The 19,002-nt window shown below is 46.9% G+C and overlaps 1 protein-coding gene across 2 annotated transcripts in view; it reads left to right on the plus strand.

Annotated features, from left to right (window-relative positions):
• The window catches only part of LOC134993975 (oocyte zinc finger protein XlCOF8.4-like), a 90,967-nt gene extending 73,816 nt beyond the window's left edge, over window positions 1-17,151 (plus strand). The window contains exon 7 of one of the 2 annotated variants that reach the window (XM_063950917.1): window positions 14,787-17,151. In XM_063950917.1, coding sequence (XP_063806987.1) covers window positions 14,787-15,679 — 893 coding nt within the window. In that variant the 3' untranslated portion in view covers window positions 15,680-17,151. Of the gene's footprint in view, window positions 1-14,783 lie in introns of both variants that reach the window. The other variant, XM_063950916.1, reaches the window with a different exon arrangement.
• The last annotated feature ends 1,851 nt before the right edge of the window (window positions 17,152-19,002 follow it).

Below are 19,002 nucleotides of genomic sequence, written 5' to 3' on the forward strand. Positions count from 1 at the left end.
GACATCAAGGATGCTTACCTGCATGTCCCCATTTACCATCCTCACCAGGAGTACCTCAGATTTGTGGTACAGGATTGCCATTACCAATTCCAGACGCTGCCGTTTGGACTCTCCACGGCACCGAGGGTATTTACCAAGGTTATGGCGGAAATGATGATACTCCTTCGAAAAAAGGGAGTTTTAATTATCCCATACTTGGACGATCTCCTAATAAAGGCACGGTCCAAGGAACAGTTGTTGCTGGGTGTAGCACTATCTCAGGAAGTGCTGCACCAGCACGGCTGGATTCTGAGAGCTGTCTTCTCTAGTCAGAGACCTCCTGAAACCAAAACAGGTATCGGTGCATCACTGCACGCGGGTCCTGGGAAAGATGGTAGCTTCTTACGAAGCAATTCCATTCGGCAGGTTCCATGCCAGAATCTTTCAGTGGGACCTGTTGGACAAGTGGTCCGGATCGCATCTTCAGATGCATCGCTTGATAACCCTGTCTCCAAGAACCAGGGTGTCTCTTCTGTGGTGGCTGCAGAGTGCTCATCTTCTGGAGGGCCGCAGATTCGGCATACAGGACTGGGTCCTGGTGACCACGGATGCCAGCCTCCGAGGCTGGGGGGCAGTCACACAGGGAAGAAACTTCCAAGGACTATGGTCAAGTCAGGAGACTTCCCTTCACATAAATATTCTGGAATTAAGGGCCATTTACAATTCCCTAAGTCAAGCAAAATCCTTGCTCCTACACCAGCCGGTGCTGATCCAGTCAGACAACATCACGGCAGTCGCCCATGTGAATCGACAGGGCGGCACAAGAAGCAGGATGGCAATGGCAGAAGCCACAAGAATTCTCAGATGGGCGGAAAATCATGTACTAGCACTGTCAGCAGTGTTCATTCCGGGAGTGGACAACTGGGAAGCAGACTTTCTCAGCAGGCACGACCTCCACCCGGGAGAGTGGGGACTTCATCCAGAAGTCTTCCAAATGATTGTAAATCAGTGGGACCGTCCACAGGTGGACATGATGGCGTCCCGCCTAAACAAAAAACTAGAGAGGTATTGCGCCAGGTCAGGAGACCCTCAGGCGATAGCTGTGGACGCTCTAGTGACACCGTGGGTGTACCAGTCAGTTTATGTGTTCCCTCCTCTTCCTCTCATACCAAAGGTATTGAGAATAATAAGAAAGCGAGGAGTAAACACAATTCTCGTGGTTCCGGATTGGCCAAGAAGAGCGTGGTACCCGGAACTTCAAGAGATGATCTCAGAGGACCCGTGGCCTCTGCCGCTCAGACAAGACCTGCTACAGCAGGGGCCCTGTCTGTTCCAAGACTTACCGCGGCTGCGTTTGACGGCATGGCGGTTGAACGCCGGATCCTGAAGGAAAAGGGCATTCCGGAGGAAGTCATTCCTACGCTTATTAAAGCCAGGAAAGCGGTTACAGCAAATCATTATCACCGCATATGGCGGAAATATGTTGCATGGTGTGAGGCCGAAAAGGCCCCAACAGAGGAATTTCAACTAGGTCGATTTCTGCATTTCCTGCAAGCAGGAGTGAATATGGGCCTAAAACTGGGCTCCATTAAGGTACAGATCTCGGCTCTGTCGATTTTCTTTCAAAAAGAACTAGCTTCAGTACCTGAAGTTCAGACATTTGTAAAAGGAGTGCTGCATATTCAGCCCCCGCTTGTGCCCCCTGTGGCACCTTGGGATCTCAACGTGGTGTTGAGTTTCTTAAAATCACATTGGTTTGAGCCATTAAAACCGTGGATCTGAAATATCTCACGTGGAAGGTGGTCATGTTATTGGCCTTGGCTTCTGCCAGGCGAGTATCAGAATTGGCGGCTTTGTCTTGTAAAAGTCCTTATCTGATTTTCCATATGGATAGGGCAGAATTGAGGACTCGTCCCCAGTTTCTTCCTAAGGTGGTGTCAGCGTTTCACCTGAACCAGCCTATTGTGGTGCCTGCGGCTACTAGGGACTTAGAGGACTCCAAGTTGTTAGACGTTGTCAGGGCCCTGGAAATATATGTTTCCAGGACGGCTAGAGTCAGAAAATCTGACTCGCTGTTTATCCTGTATGCACCCAATAAGCTGGGTGCTCCTGCTTCTAAGCAGACTATTGCTCGTTGGATTTGTAATACAATTCAGCTTGCACATTCTGTGGCAGGCCTGCCACAGCCAAAATCTGTAAATGCCCATTCCACAAGGAAGGTGGGCTCATCTTGGGCGGCTGCCCGAGGGGTCTCGGCTTTACAACTTTGCCGAGCGGCTACTTGGTCAGGGGCAAACACGTTTGCAAAATTCTACAAATTTGATACCCTGGCTGAGGAGGACCTGGAGTTCTCTCATTCGGTGCTGCAGAGTCATCCGCACTCTCCCGCCCTTTTGGGAGCTTTGGTATAATCCCCATGGTCCTTTCGGAGTTCCCAGCATCCACTAGGACGTCAGAGAAAATAAGAATTTACTCACCGGTAATTCTATTTCTCGTAGTCCGTAGTGGATGCTGGGCGCCCATCCCAAGTGCGGATTGTCTGCAATACTTGTACATAGTTATTGTTACAAATATCGGGTTTTGTTGTGAGCCATCTCTTCAGAGGCTCCTTTTTGTTGTCATACTGTTAACCGGGGTTCCTATCACGAGTTATATGGTATGATTGGTGTGGCTGGTATGAGTCTTACCCGGGATTCAAAATCCTTCCTTATTATGTCAGCTCGTCCGGGCACAGTGTCCTAACTGAGGCTTGGAGGAGGGTCATAGTGGGAGGAGCCAGTGCACACCAGGTAGTCATAAATCTTTCTAGAGTGCCCAGCCTCCTTCGGAGCCCACTATTCCCCATGGTCCTTTCGGAGTTCCCAGCATCCACTACGGACTACGAGAAATAGAATTACCGGTGAGTAAATTCTTATTTTTGCTAACCATAGAGCATATTAAAGACGTCGTCTTATATATGAGAGATGCACAGAGGGATATTTGCCGGCTGGCATCCAGAATTAATGCAATGTCCATTTCTGCCAGGAGGGTATTATGGACCCGGCAGTGGACAGGTGATGCTGATTCTAAAAGGCACATGGAGGTTCTGCCTTATATGGGTTAGGAATTGTTTGGGGATGGTCTCTCGGACCTCGTATCCACAGCAACAGCTGGGAAGTCGAAGTTTTTACCTCAGATTCCCTCACAGCCTAAGAAAGCACCGTATTATCAGGTACAGTCTTTCGGCCTCAGAAAAGCAAGCGGGTCAAAGGCGCTTCCTTTCTTCCCAGAGGCAAGGGAAGAGGGAAAAAGCTGCACCAGACAGCCAGTTCCCAGTATCAAAAATCTTCGCCCGCTTCCTCTAAGTTCACCGCATGACGCTGGGACTCCACAGGCGGAGCCAGGTGCGGTGGGGGCGCGTCTCCGGAACTTCAGCGACTAGTGGGCTCGCTCACAGGTGGATCCCTGGGTTCTGCAAGTAGTATCACAGGGATACAAGCTGGAGTTCGAGGCGACTTCCCCCCGCCGTTACCTCAAATCAGCCTTGCCAGCTGCCCTCAGAGAAAGGGAGGTAGTACTGGCGGCAATTCACAAGCTGTATCTTCAGCAGGTGATAATCAAGGTACCCCTCCTTCAACAGGGACGGGGTTACTATTCCACAATGTTTGTGGTACCGAAACCAGACGGTTCGGTGAGACCCATTCTAAATTTAAAATCCTTTAACATTTATATAAAGAAGTTCAAGTTCAAGATGGAACCGCTCAGGGCCGTCATTGCAAGCCTGGAAGAGGGGGATTTTATGGTGTCATTAGACATCAAGGATGCTTACCTGCATGTCCCCATTTATCCACCCTACCAGGAGTACCTCAGGTTTGTGGTACAGGAATGTCATTACCAATTCCAGACGTTGCCGTTTGGTCTGTCCACGGCACCGCGGGTATTTACCAAGGTAATGGCCAAAATGATGATGCTCCTCCGAAAGAAGGGAGTCATGATTATTCCGTACTTGGACGATCTCCTTCTAAAGGCGAGGTCCAAAGAGCAGTTGCTAGTCAGCGTAGCACTATCTCAGGAAGTGCTGCATCAGCACGGCTGGATTCTGACTATCCCAAAGTCGCAGCTGATTCCTGCGACGCGTCTGCTGTTCTTGGGCATGATTCTGGACACAGAACAGAAGAAGATATTTCTCCCGGAGGAGAAGGCCCAGGAATTATCATCTCTGGTCAGGGACCTCCTGAAACCAAAGCAGGTGTCGGTGCATCACTGCACGCGAATAATGGGAAAGATGGTATCTTCTTACGAAGCAATTCCCTTCGGCAGATTCCATGCAAGGATCTTCCAGTGGGATCTGTTGGACAAGTGGTCCGGATCGCATCTCCAGATGCATCGGTTAATCACCCTGTCCCCAAGGGCCAGGGTGTCTCTGCTGTGGTGGCTGCAGAGTGCTCATCTGCTCGAAGGCCGCAGATTCGGCATACAGGACTGGGTCCTGGTGACCACGGATGCAAGCCTTCGAGGTTGGGGGGCAGTCACCCAGGGAAGAAACTTCCAAGGACACTGGTCGAGTCAGGAAACTTCCCTACACATAAATATTCTGGAACTAAGGGCCATTTACAACGCCCTGAGTCAAGCAGAACCCCTGCTTCAAAACCAATCGGTTCTGATTCAGTCAGACAACATCACAGCGGTCGCCCATGTAAACCGCCAGGGCGGCACAAAAAGCAGGGTGGCAATGGCAGAAGCCACAAGGATTCTTCGATGGGCGGAGAATCACGTGATAGCACTGTCAGCAGTGTTCATTCCGGGAGTGGACAACTGGGAAGCAGACTTCCTCAGCAGGCACGACCTCCACCCGGGAGAGTGGGGACTTCATCCAGAAGTCTTCCAGCTGATTGTGAACCGTTGGGAACGGCCACAGGTGGACATGATGGCGTCCCGCCTCAACAAAAAGCTAAAAAGATATTGCGCCAGGTCAAGGGACCCTCAGGCGATAGCTGTGGACGCTCTAGTGACACCTTATGTGTTCCCTCCTCTTCCTCTCATACCCAAGGTACTGAGGATAATAAGAAGAAGAGGAGTAAGAACTATACTCATTGTTCCGGATTGGCCAAGAAGAGCTTGGTACCCGGAACTTCAAGAACTGATCTCAGAGGACCCATGGCCTCTGCCGCTCAGACAGGACCTGCTGCTGCAGGGGCCCTGTCTGTTCCAAGACTTACCGCGGCTGCGTTTGACGGCATGGCGGTTGAACACCGGATACTAAAGGAAATGGGTATTCCGGAGGTAGTCATTCCTACGCTGATTAAAGCTAGGAAGGATTTGACCGCAAAACATTTTCACCGCATATGGCGGAAATATGTTGCTTGGTGTGAGGCCAGGAAGGCCCCAACGGCGGAGTTTCAGCTGGGTCGATTTCTGCACGTCCTACAGTCTGGGGTGACTATGGGCCTCAAATTGGGTTCCATTAAGGTCCAGATTTCGGCTCTGTCGATTTTCTTCCAAAAAGAACTGGCTTCACTGCCTGAAGTTCAGACATTTGTTAAAGGAGTGCTGCATATTCAGCCCCCTTTTGTGCCTCCAGTGGCACCTTGGGATCTCAACGTGGTGTTGGTTTTCCTAAAGTCGCATTGGTTTGAGCCACTTAAAACCGTGGAGTTAAAATATCTCACGTGGAAAGTGGTCATGCTGTTGGCCTTGGCTTCGGCCAGGCGTGTATCAGAATTGCCGGCTTTGTCATGTATAAGCCCTTATCTGATTTTCCATATGGATAGGGCGGAATTGAGGACTCGTTCCCAATTTTTTACTAAGGTGGTATCAGCGTTTCAATTGAACCAACCTATTGTGGTGCCTGCGGCTACTCGGGACTTGGAGGATTCCAAGTTGCTGGACGTAGTCAGGGCCCTGAAAATCTATGTGTCCAGGACGGCTAGAGTCAGGAAAACTGACTCGCTATTTATCCTGTATGCACCCAACAAGCTGGGTGCTCCTGCTTCAAAGCAGACTGTTGCTCGCTGGATCTGTAGCACGATTCAGCTTGCACATTCTGCGGCTGGACTGCCGCATCTTAAATCTGTAAAGGCCCATTCCATGAGGAAAGTGGGCTCTTCTTGGGCGGCTGCCCGAGGGGTCTCGGCTTTACAACTTTGCCTAGCTGCTACTTGGTCGGGTTCAAACACATTTGCAAAATTCTAGAAGTTTGATACCCTGGCTGAGGAGGACCTTGAGTTGCTCATTCGGTGCTGCAGAGTCATCCGCACTCTCCCGCCCGTTTGGGAACTTTGGTATAATCCCCATGGTCCTTACGGAGTACCCAGCATCCACTAGGACGTCAGAGAAAATAAGAATTTACTCACCGGTAATTCTATTTCTCGTAGTCCGTAGTGGATGCTGGGAGCCCATCCCAAGTGCGGACTCTCTGCAATACATGTATATAGTTATTGCGTAACTAAAGGGTTTTGTTATGAGCCATCTGTTAATGAGGCTCATTATTGTTTTCATACTGTTAACTGGGTATAGTTATCACAAGTTGTACGGTGTGATTGGTGTGGCTGGTATGAGTCTTACCCTGGATTCCAAATCCTTTCCTAGTAATGTCAGCTCTTCCGGGCACAGTTTCCCTAACTGAGGTCTGGAGGAGGGGCATAGAGGGAGGAGCCAGTGCACACCAGATAGTACCTAATCTTTCTTTTAGAGTGCCCAGTCTCCTGCGGAGCCCGCTATTCCCCATGGTCCTTACGGAGTACCCAGCATCCACTACAGACTACGAGAAATAGAATTACCGGTGAGTAAATTCTTATTTTATGTGCAGACAAGTCTCCTGACTTGACCACAGCCCTTGGAAGTTTCTTCTCTGAGTGACTGCCCCCCATCCGTGGAGGCTTGCATCCGTGGTCACCAGGACCCAGTCCTGTATGCCGAACCTGCGGCCCTCGAGAAGATGAGCACTCTGCAGCCACCACAGAAGAGACACCCTGGCCCTCGGGGACAGGGTGATCAGCCGATGCATCTGAAAATGCGATCCGGACCACTTGTCCAACAGATCCCACTGAAAGATCCTCGCATGGAACCTGCCGAAGGGAATGGCTTCGTATGATGCCACCATCTTTCCCAGGACTCGCGTGCAGTGATGCACCGAGACCTGTTTTGGTTTTAGGAGGTCCCTTACCAAGGTCACTAGCTCCTGAGCCTTCTCCTCCAGTTGAAACACCTTCTTCTGTTCTGTGCTCAGAATCATACCCAGGAAGGGCAGACTCGTCGTAGGAATTAGCTGCGACTTTGGAATATTCAGAATCCAGCCGTGCTGTGGCAACACTTCCTGAGAGTGTGCTACGCTGATCAACAACTGCTCCCTGGACCTCGCCTTTATGAGGAGATCGTCCAAGTACGGGATAACTGTAACTCCTTGCTTCCGAAAGAGTACCATCATTTCCGCCATTACCTTGGTAAATACTCTCGGTGCCGTGGACAGACCAAACGGCAACGTCTGGAACTGGTAATGACAGTCCTGTACCACAAACCTGAGGTACTCCTGGTGAGGTGGATGAATGGGGACATGCAAGTAAGCATCCTTGATGTCCAGAGATACCATAAAATCCCCCTCTTCCAGGCTTGCAATGACCGCTCTGAGCGATTTCATTTTGAACTTGAATTTTTTCATATAAATGTCCAGGGATTTTAAATTCAGAATGGGTCTTACCGAACCGTCCGGCTTCGGTACCACAAACATTGTGGAATAGTAACCCCATCCCTGTTGAAGGAGGGGGACCATTATTATCACTTGCTGGAGGTACAGCAAGTCGCCAGCACTACCTCCCTTTCCATGGGGGAAGCTGGCAAGGCTGATTTTAGGTAACGGTGAGGGGGAGTCACTTCGAATTCCAGCTTGTATCCCTGAGATACAATTTGTACAGCCCAAGGATCCACTTGCGAGCGAACCCACTGGTTGCTGAAGTTTCGGAGACGCGCCCCCACCGCACCTGGCTTCGCCTGTGGAGCCCCAGCGTCATGCGGTGGACTTAGTGGAAGCCGGGGAGGACTTTTGTTCCTGGGAACTGGCTGCATGGTGCAACTTCTTTCCTCTACCCCTGCCTCTGGCAAGAAAGGACGCACCTTTGACCTTCTTGCTTTTCTGAGAACGAAAGGACTGCATTTGATAATACGGTGCTTTCTTAGGCTGTGAGGAAACCTGAGGCAAGAAAGTCGACTTTCCAGCTGTCGCTGTGGACACGAGGTCCGAGAGACCGTCCCCAAACAATTCCTCACCCTTATAAGGCAAAACCTCCATGTGTTTTTTAGAATCGGCATCCCCTGTCCATTGCCGAGTCCATAAGACCCTTCTGGCAGAAATGGACATTGCATTTATTCTAGAGCCCAGCAGGCAAATGTCCCTCTGAGCATCCCGCATATATAAGACGTCGTCTTTTATATGGCCCAGGGTTAGCAAAACAGTATCCCTGTCCAGGGTATCTATCTCCTCTGACAGAGTATCTGTTCATGCTGCTACAGCGCTACACATCCAGGCCGAAGCAATAGCTGGTCTCAGTCGAGTACCAGAGTGTGTATAAACTGACTTCAGGATAGCTTCCTGCTTCCTATCCGCAGGATCCTTTAGGTGCAGGGCCACCTTCTTAGATAAGCGTGTCAGCGCCTTGTCTACCCTAGGGGAGGATTCCCAAAGTAACCTGTCCGTTAGCTTTTTGGAAATCACTACTTTCTTATCAGGGGAGCTCCACGCTTCTTCACACAATTAATTTAATTCATGTGAAGGGGGAAAAGTCACTGCCTGCTTTTTCTCCCCAAACATATACACCCTCTTGTCAGGGACAGGGTTAACCTCTGAAATGTGCAATACATCCTTCATTGCAATAATCATGTAGCGGATGGCCTTGGTCATCTTAGGCTGTAAATGTGCCTTATCATCGTCAACACTGGAGTCGGACTCCGTGTCGGCATCTGTGTCAACCATCTGAGATAGTGGTCGTTTATGAGACCCTGACGGCCTCTGAGTCGCCTGGGCAGGCCCGGGTTGAGACCCCGGCTGTCCCAAGGCTGCAGCGTCATCAAACCTTCTATGTAAGGAGCTTACATTATTATTTAAGACCTTCCACATATCCATCCAATCAGGTGTCGGCCCCGACGGCGGCGACACCACATTTATCTGCACTTGCTCCGCCTCCACGTAATCCTCCTCATCAAACATGTCGACACAGCCGTACCGACATACTGCACACACACAGGGAATGCTCTGACTGAGGACAGGACCCCACAAAGGCCTTTGGGGAGACAGAGAGAGTATGCCAGCACGCATCACAGCGCTATATAACCCAGGGATTTACACTAAAATAAGTGATTACCCAATAGCTGCTGATTTTATGTCTTTTGCGCCTAAATTTATGTGCCCCCCCTCTCTTTTTACCTTTCTGTACCTGGATACTGCTGGGGAGAGCCTGGGGAGCTGCTTCCAGCGGAGCTGTGAAGAGAAAATGGCGCTGGTTAGTGCTGAGGAAGAAGGCCCCGCCCCCTCAGCGGCGGGCTTCTGTCCCGCTTTCAATGTGTAAAAATGGCGGGGGCTCGGACATATATACAGTCCCTGACTGTATATATGTCTATTTTTTGCCAAAAAAGGTATTAAATTGCTACCCAGGGAGCCCCCCCCCCCCCGCGCCCCGGAACCCTACAGTGACCGGAGTGTGCGGTGTGCTGTGGGAGCAATGGCGCACAGCTGCAGTGCTGTGCGCTACCTTAAGTGAAGACAGGAGTCTTCTGCCGCCGATTTCGATGTCTTCTTTCTTCTGCTGGCTGCTGTACTTCTGGCTCTGCGAGGGGGGCGGCGGCGTGGCTCCGGGAACGGACGATCAAGGTCAGGTACCTGTGTTCGATCCCTCTGGAGCTAATGGTGTCCAGTAGCCTAAGAAGCGCAACCTAGCTGCAGTGAGTAGGTTTGCTTCTCTCCCCTCAGTCCCACGTAGCAGAGAAGCTCTCTGAAAATAAAAAACCTAACAATATACTTTCTTTACTAGTAAGCTCAGGAGAGCCCACTATGAACACCCAGCTCTGGCCGGGCACAGATTCTAACTGAGGTCTGGAGGAGGGGCATAGAGGGAGGAGCCAGTGCACACCAGAAAGTACCTAATCTTTCTTTAGAGTGCCCAGTCTCCTGCGGAGCCCGTCTATTCCCCATGGTCCTTACGGAGTCCCCAGCATCCACTAGGACGTTAAAGAGGTTACCTTTCATTTTCCCATTTACATACTTTAATATTAGACCAATCAGACGCAGAGTGTGTTATTTGTCTACAATTGTTTTATTTATTCCTCTAGAGAGCGTTCCCTAATTTGCTAAGAACACTTGGACAAGGCCCTTTTACTGCCTCATTATATTTGGTTATCTGGGATAATGGCTCTTGCATGCAAGATGAGTTCTGGATCATCTTAGCCTCAAATGCTGTAATAATCTCTGATTTAGGGAAGAGGGTGTCGTGGTTCATGGGTCTCCTGTCATAATTACACAGATGAGCCAAAACATTACGGCCTTATATGCTGTTTCTCTATAATGTGCCACCAAAACAGCTCTGATCCAGCAGGTCATGGAATCTACAAAGCCGCAACTTTGTGCTGTGGTCTTTGGTACCAGGATGTTATGTTACGGGCAGGTCCTTTAGGTCCTGTAAGTTATGAGATGGAACCACTGCGGATAGTATTAGTTCCAGCACATCCCTCAGATGCTCGATCGGATTGAGATCTGGTAAGTTTGGAGGCCAGGGCAACACCTTGAACTCTTCATCATGTTCCTCAAACTATTTTCATATAATCCATGCAGTGTGGCCGGGCGCATTATCTTGAGAGAAGCCACTTGCATCAGAGAATACCATTACCATGAAATGATTTGTAGCTATGTGGTAATGTCTACATCAGTGGCCGTACACAGAGTTCTAAGATGGACACTGCCCAAAGCATCACACTCCCTTCACCAGCTTGTGTGAGTGCTTCCCGATGCCATATCTTTCCTAGGTATTGCCACATCCCATTCAATACATTTCCATTACAGGTCAGAGACCGTGCATCTCAATTGGTACTGCGACTCTGTACGCACACTTCATAAAATGCATGGCTTCTGCGATTTTTTTTTTTAAAGCTATTTCAACAATTGCGCAGTTAAACGTTGACCATATGCGTGAATATCGGCACTGCACCCATCCAGGACCCCGGCCCACAGTCCACAAGCCACAGTGGTACCGGATCGGGCTGGCCACTATCTCACTTGTTCTTCATCTTGGTGCTCATGTTGACCAGGATATTGTAACCTGCGCAGAGGACTCCAATCACTGATGTTACAGGGTGTGTGTAACATGTATGACCGCCGGTCAGCTTACCGACGCCGGGATCCCGGCAGCATACCGACGCCGGGATCCCGGCGGGGAGGGGCGAGTGCAGCAAGCCCCTTGCGGGCTCGGTGGCGACCTGCGGTCGCCACGGGTTCTATTCCCACTCTATGGGTGTCGTGGACACCCACGAGTGGAAATAGTCCCTGTTGGTCGGCATGTCGACCTTCGGGACAGTGACCCGTCGGGCTGGTGGAGGAGGTCATGTGACTGTCGGTCAGCTGACCGGCGGTCACATGAATACCACCCATGTAATAGCTAGTAGGTAAGGCATCGGCCTAGTGTGCTGGTATGTAAGTGGCATTACCCAGTCAGGGGAATACTTGGACGCACAGATATCATGTGGCCTCTCCTAACGATTACTCTAAACTTTGTTAGGCAGATCTCCAATGTCCCAGTAAATATAATGTGCCACAGTTCTTTGTATTTTGCAGATACAGATGTGTCCTCCATACATGTAGCCTCAATACGGCATGCAGCGTGAAATGCCTGGCGTCAGTGAGCTGCCAGGTCCAGTGCAACTCTGCTAATGCCGGGCATGTAGGATGCACAAGGAGACTGTGCTGAGTAAAGTCACTTGTATACTGTGTGTGACTAAGTCTGTATACGGAACAGAACTTCTATTGGAAACAAGCTGTGGCTGCTACATTGTAACACTTCGGGTAGGGATTCAGAGACTCAGTCGCACACAGATATATATGTGTCATACAGATGAAGCCATGCTCATCTATCCCTTTAATAGAATTAACTGAGTCAGGGCAGATGGACTTAATCCCCTGCTGTAATGACTTAATCCACTGCTGGATTGTTCTCTCTGTATTGTATTGCATCTGAGAACAATAGATGAAAGACTTATGCTAATAAGCCTTGGTGCACCAGAGAAGGCTAGATGAGCGAGGCTCCATCTGTATATCAGATTACTCGGCACAGTCTCCTCGTGCGTTCTAGTTACGAGTGTTGTGAATAAGATGCATTTTCGGCAAAAGAAGGAAGCAAAAAAAGACGCCTGACGCTAGAAGATTCCAGCACGACCTGGTGTGCCAAGAAGTGCTGTTTGGCGTGACTGCAGCAAAAATGTATGAAGACGCATCTGTAGCTCAATATCGGGATCTTTCTCTTGGAGACGTTCTTATTAGTAAACAGTGTCTCCATGCATAGTAAGGTGGAGGTGCCTGGGTACAGTCCGGAAGGTTCCACATTCCAGTTGTGCTGACAGGAATGTCTTGCTACACTGCTGGAGATCTGGAGCCCGTAGAAATACATTGACTGTAAGACATTCCCAAAGAATACAGAACAAACGCTCTTTGTAGACTCATCCCATGACAGTTGACATTGTTGTCCTGATAAAAACATTCGGAGTTTCTGAAGAACTGCCACAATGTTGGGAGCACAGAGTTATTATAAGGAACATCTGAATACTGTACTTCTCAGAATGAATGTGACCATACATTACAACTAGTGGTCCCATGCCACACCAGCTGACACAGCCCCACAGCATAATGCCACCACCTCCGTGCTTTACTGCTGGTACTGTACACTCTGGCATCAGACGTTCTCCTGGCAATCGCCAAACCCAAACATTCATCTGACCTGAAAAGTGTAAACCGTGATTTGTCACTCTATAACACTCGCCGTCCTTGTTCAACTGTCCAATTGTTGTGCTTGTTACACCATTGTAAGCGCTGGGCTGCGTTCTTCTTTGTGATTATAAGCAGCTGCTCGTCCATAATATCCAAGTGTGTGGGTCTTCCTACCAAGTGTTCTTGTCAAAACCGGCACATTAGTGGCCATTTAGAACTCTAGTGTAATGGTATGAATGGGACAACCCTTGTTCTTTTGCAGCTCCTTGGTTAGCACTCTCCGGTTCCTGGGTTGCAGTTTTGGGGGTCTTCCAGGGCGAGGTTCATCCACACATTAATGACAAAAGACGCAATGGATTTAACAACCCCTACGATGATCCCCTTTTCAAACTCTGTTAGCTCCTTCCGGCAAGCATTAGCAAATGATCTAATCAGTGTCCCTCTACTCATTTTATACCTTTACCACCACTTGTCTGCTGCAGGAGCACACCATGTAGCTTGCGTGGGGGTGCACTCCTATATATATATATATATATATATATATATATATATATATTAGCTACAGACACATCCGATAAAGCCTGGGTCCTTCTTTTGATAGTATTACAGCAGCTCTCTGGAATGTTAGTATGCTTTGAAGACTGAGGTTGGGAAATACTGTTCTGCTGGGTTCAAATCTGGCAAACTCTTGATGCCAGGTTTTCTGGCAAGTGAGTGTATATTATTATCCTTCATTTATATGGTGCCACAAGGAATCCACAGTGCATTACAAAGTGCATAAGCAAATGAATAAAATAAGAAACCTATAACTTGCAGTACAAAACAGTGCAGGACAAGTGCATGGTTTATAAACATTGCTGCGTGAGAGATTGTACCACTGGGATATGCAGCAGTGAGGCAGCAAACTAAGGGTTAGGTGCCGTGGTACGGAGTATGAAATGATAATAAAAGTATGGGATGTAGAAGCACATGAGGGAAGAGGGCCTTGTTCATAAGAGCTTACATTCTAAAGGGGAGGGGCAGACAGACAGGGCAACGACAGCGAGGAAGGAGCAGTGAGCTAGGATGAGATCTGGATGGCATTTATGAAGAAGTGGGTCTTGAGAGCCTGTGTGAAGTTTTGAAGAGAGGAGGAGAGTCTGGTAGAGATAAAATTCCAGAGTTCAGGAGTAGCACAGGCAAAATCGCGTGAGTGGTAGGAAGTAATCAGGCAGATGAGACTGTATTCATTTCTGGAGCGAAGTGGGCGTGCTGGAGTGTGAAGGGAGATTAGGTCAGATACGTAAATGGGAGAGGTTTGTGTGGGAGTTTTATAAGCGAGTGTGAGAAGCTTGAATTGGTGTCTGAAGAGGAAGAAGAGCCTATCAATATCTATCAATATAAATTTATTTTGATGCCAGTTAATTCAAATATGACTCCAACATCTGCCCATATCATGGCAATTTGCAATTAGCTCCGGTAACCTCTAAACTATTGAATTTGCCACCCTGCCTATTCAATTGCCGGCCGTTTTCACGTGTTTTTAAGGCATTTTCGCCAGTGCCTTTTCATTTATTTATTTTTCTTAAAGTGAAAAGTCATTGCAAAAAATTGCCTCAAAATCGCAGCCGCAGGTGAGAAAATGTGTATTATCTGAACCTTTCTTTCTTTTTTTGTTGTTGCTTCTGCTGAATTTTTTGCTTAGGCAAGGAAACGGCCCTGCTATTAAAAAGGGCGAATCCCCATTCACCCTAAAAAAATAACGAAAAGTGAAGTTTTTTGCCTAGGCGTAAAAAACAGACTTAATTGAATACATCACATAGTCTTTCATGAAAAATTTTACTTTTAGACAAATGTTCATATTTCCATATATTTCTTTTATTTCCAGCAGATGAATGTAGCAGCCGGAATATCTCAGACCATCATCTCGTTTTAATTCAGAATTGTGAAGTAGATGGTATCACAAGAGAATCTCCAGAAGAAAATCCAATAATTCCAATCATATATCCAGTACCTCACCATACTGATATGTCATCTGAACCCTCTGGTCATCAAAGATATTCTGATAACGCTGATATTGCTACATCTGTTACACCACCTACAGTAGATACGTTTCCTTGTCCTATAGATGTCAAATGTTTTACACAGATCAAAAAGCGTATTACCCATCAGCCAGCTAAGAAACTTGAGAGGCAATATCCATGTTCTGAGTGTGGAAAACATTTTAGATATAAATCACGTTTAATAACACACGAGAGAACTCACACAGGTGAGAAGCCATTTCCATGCTCTGAGTGTGGGAAATGTTTTACAGATAAATCAAATCTTGCTACACATAAGAGACGTCACACAGGTAAGAAGCCGTTTCCGTGCTCTGAGTGTGGGAAATGTTTTACACTGAAATCAGATCTTGTTACACATCAGAGACGTCACACAGGGCAGAAATCCTTTCAATGCTCTGAGTGTGGGAAATGTTTTACATATAAATCAAATCTTGCTACACATCGGAGACGTCACACTGGCGAGAAGCCATTTCCATGTTCTGAGTGTGGGAAATGTTTTACCCTGAAATCAGAGCTTGTTAAACATCAGCAACATCATGCAGATGAGAGGCCATTTCCATGCTCTCAGTGTGGAAAATCCTTTACACGTAAATCATATCTGGTTACTCATCAGAGAACGCACACAAGAGAGAAGACATATCCGTGTTCTGAGTGTGGGAAATGTTTTAGACTGAAATCAGAATTTGTTAGACATCAGAGAACACACACAGGAAAGAGGTAATTACCATGTCCTGAGTGTGGGAAATGTTTTACACACAAATCAATTCTTGTTATACATCAGAAAACACACACAGGAAAGAGGCTGTTTCCATGTCTGGAGTGTGAGAAATGCTTTTCATGTAAATCAAATCTTGATAAACATCAGAGAACACGGGAAAGAGGCCATTTTCATGTCCTGAGTGTGGGAAATGTTTTACACATAAATCAAATCTTGTTGCTCATCAGAGAAGTCACTCAGATGAGAAGCCAATTTCATGTCCTGAGTAAAGCTGGTTACATACTTAGTCTGTCTAATCTGGTAATACAGTATATGGGAGTAAATGCCAACCATTTGTTCCCAAATGCTGGAAAACATACAAATTAGTTAATTCCATTTGATTTAACAAATTTATCTGAACAAATATTTTTGTCCATTTCCAGCATTTGGGAGCAAATGGTTGATTGTCATTTGCTCCCATACATGACCAGGTTTTTGTTCCCACCAGACAGATTGGACAGAAATCTTTCGGCGTATACCCAGGTTAAGTGGATTTGCTCAGGTGATACTTTGTGTGTTTGCAAGTGAGAATATGTTATTGAAAGAATAAACCTCAGTAAGCATATTTCTTTACTCACCGGCTGTTTATAGACCTTCACATTTCTTTTTCATTGCGGCATCACTTACGTTACTGTATTAATTACATTCTTGTATATTTGTTCATTTTTCTTCTCAAACCTGGGAGACAAGTTCCTGCCATAAACTTCCCCTCAATTCTAATTAATGCAACAATGAGTCCAAGTTCCCGGAGGAACGTGAGGCTATAAATGAACATTTAAGGCCTGATTCGGAGTTGCAGGTAATGTGTCTGCAATTCCTGTCACTTTCCTCGAACAAAATTCTCATGGCGGTAATCGGAGTTAGATGCGTTTTGTATACACTCTGAACCCATCTCTCCACTGACTAGATCAGCCGCCATGACCAGAAACTGTACTTACACATACCCAATACCAGGTGCAAAATATCCAACGGACAGTGACATGGAATGGCCAAATGCACAACTTATATTAGCTCACAATTGCATCTAAATAGCCACTGGAGACAGCTTTGCATACAAACACCCAGTTGAGACACAAACTCCCATTCAGCCGTAAGTTAGATACATTTGAGATATGGCCAGCTCGGAATTGCTTGCAGTTACTCAAAGATATAACAAAGCATAAAAAACACTGTCACACTATCAGGATACAGCAGCGGTGGGGTATAAGGTCTGTCCTATATATGGGTGCTCCTGAAGCTCCATACATTTGCAGTATGTATATTTGTGTGTCCTGTATAAGACGGCTCTCTCTCTCTCTCTCATATTAAAGCAGAGCGGATGCTGCAAAGATCTTTTTCAAACAATTTTGTCAGTTTGTATAGTGATATTTTCATACAGACTACATTGTAGTTTTATTTTTCTGTCATTTCTGAGATCACTATATTTTAACTTCTTTATTAAATATGTTTGTACAATATTGTTGTTATAAAATATTGTTATAAAACTATCTGGTGTCTATATTAGACATTCATTTCTATGACATAACAGGAGGGGCTTTGGTGTAATAAGATGGGTGGTTCCAAAGAAGAACCAAACATGGTGGAGGACAGACCATTAGGCAATAGACACCGCATCGCTGAGGAAAACTTATAAACCAGAGGTTCCCAAACTGTGCCGTGGCTCCCTGGGGTGCCTCGGGACACTTGCAGGGGTGCCCTGGGTTGGTGGTCCAGGACCAATTCAAATTATTCATGGTCAATATAAAAGGCAAAACCAGTGCTGGTGGCTGCCAGTCATAAAATATGTGGCCAGACAGAAGCAAATCTTGTCCCTCACCACACGCCTGACCCTAAGGATGACATATAAACGCGATCTACTTAATGTAATATTTCTTTCTAAATTTCTCAATAAGAAATTTGTGGCCTAGGGGTGCCGTGAAAAAAATTCTGATATTCTAGGGCGCCGTGATTCCAAAAAGTTTGGAAACCACTGGTATAAACTAAACAATATTTTGTTGATACTCTTGGAGGTAGTTTGGCTCCAGTTACTACTAAAGATAAAAACCCTTTCAAATGGGGCTGTAGCCCTGTTCAGGGTAACCAATAGCATTTTAAATCATGTCCATAGGTAATTAAACTGATGTGATTAACCCCAAGTACAGGTCAACTGTTCCCGTATGATTTCCTGAGATAGCCATGGTCTGCAAGGAGCTTTCAGAACATCTGTGTACTATTGCTGAGAGGCATTACATGTATCCTGGAGCATTATGAAGATTATCAATAAGGTGGACAATGTGGGATAGCAGATACATTGCCAAGATCAAGAAGTTCCTCCAGAATTGCTGACAAGGAGAAAACTCATAAGCATAGTTACCGTGAGGGCTCAGTGGTGTAGTCGGCAGGATTATAGTGGGAAGTTACTGCTTCAACTGCTGAAAAACTTAAAATGGTACCTTGGCAGCAAGTAGCTTTGGGGGAAATGCAACCGGTGAGGCTAGCACAGTGAGCACTAGGAAAGATTCGACCACAGCCCTTTAAGTAGGTGAGCCTAGTTGTATGGGGATTGCAGTCAAAACAGCTATTATTTAATGCCCCCTTATGATAAATAGGCTTTAATCCTAGTTCACTCTTTGCAATTTTTTTTTTAACATCAATAATTTTTATTGAGAATTTTTGCTTTTCAAAATGGGGAAGTACAGAAAAGAAGAGGGGGTCAAGGCAATACAGCATCATGAGACAATATATCATAAAAGTATAACATACAGATGGGTCCACATTTATCTTGACATTTAATAGGATTAACTGAGACTGGCCAGTCGGATTTAATCCCCTGCTGTATTGTTCTCTGTATTGTATTGCAGCTGAGAACAATAGATGAAGGGTTTATACTATTAACTCATGTTGTGACTAGGCGCAGAAAACTACTCAAGATAACAGTGGACCCATCTGTTACGCTAGTTACCACAGTTAAATTCAATAAAATGCATCAGAGGTCTAAAGACAAGGGCCCTCATTCCGAGTTGATCGCTCGCTAGCTGTTTTTTGCAGTCCTGCGGTCGCATAGTCGCCGCGAACTGGTGAGTGTATTTTAGCTGTGCAAGTGTGCGAACGCATGTACAGCCTAGCGGTACAAAAAGCTTTGTGCAGTTTCTGAGTAGCTCTGGACTTACTCAGCCGCTGCGATCACTTCAGCCTGTCCGGTCCCGGAATTGACGTCAGGTACCCTCTCTGCAAACGCTTGGACACACCTGCGTTTTTCCAAACACTCCCAGAAAACGGTCAGTTGACACCCAGAAACGCCCTCTTCC

This window comes from Pseudophryne corroboree, chromosome 2 (genome assembly GCF_028390025.1).
Source record: "Pseudophryne corroboree isolate aPseCor3 chromosome 2, aPseCor3.hap2, whole genome shotgun sequence".
NCBI lineage: Eukaryota > Metazoa > Chordata > Amphibia > Anura > Myobatrachidae > Pseudophryne > Pseudophryne corroboree.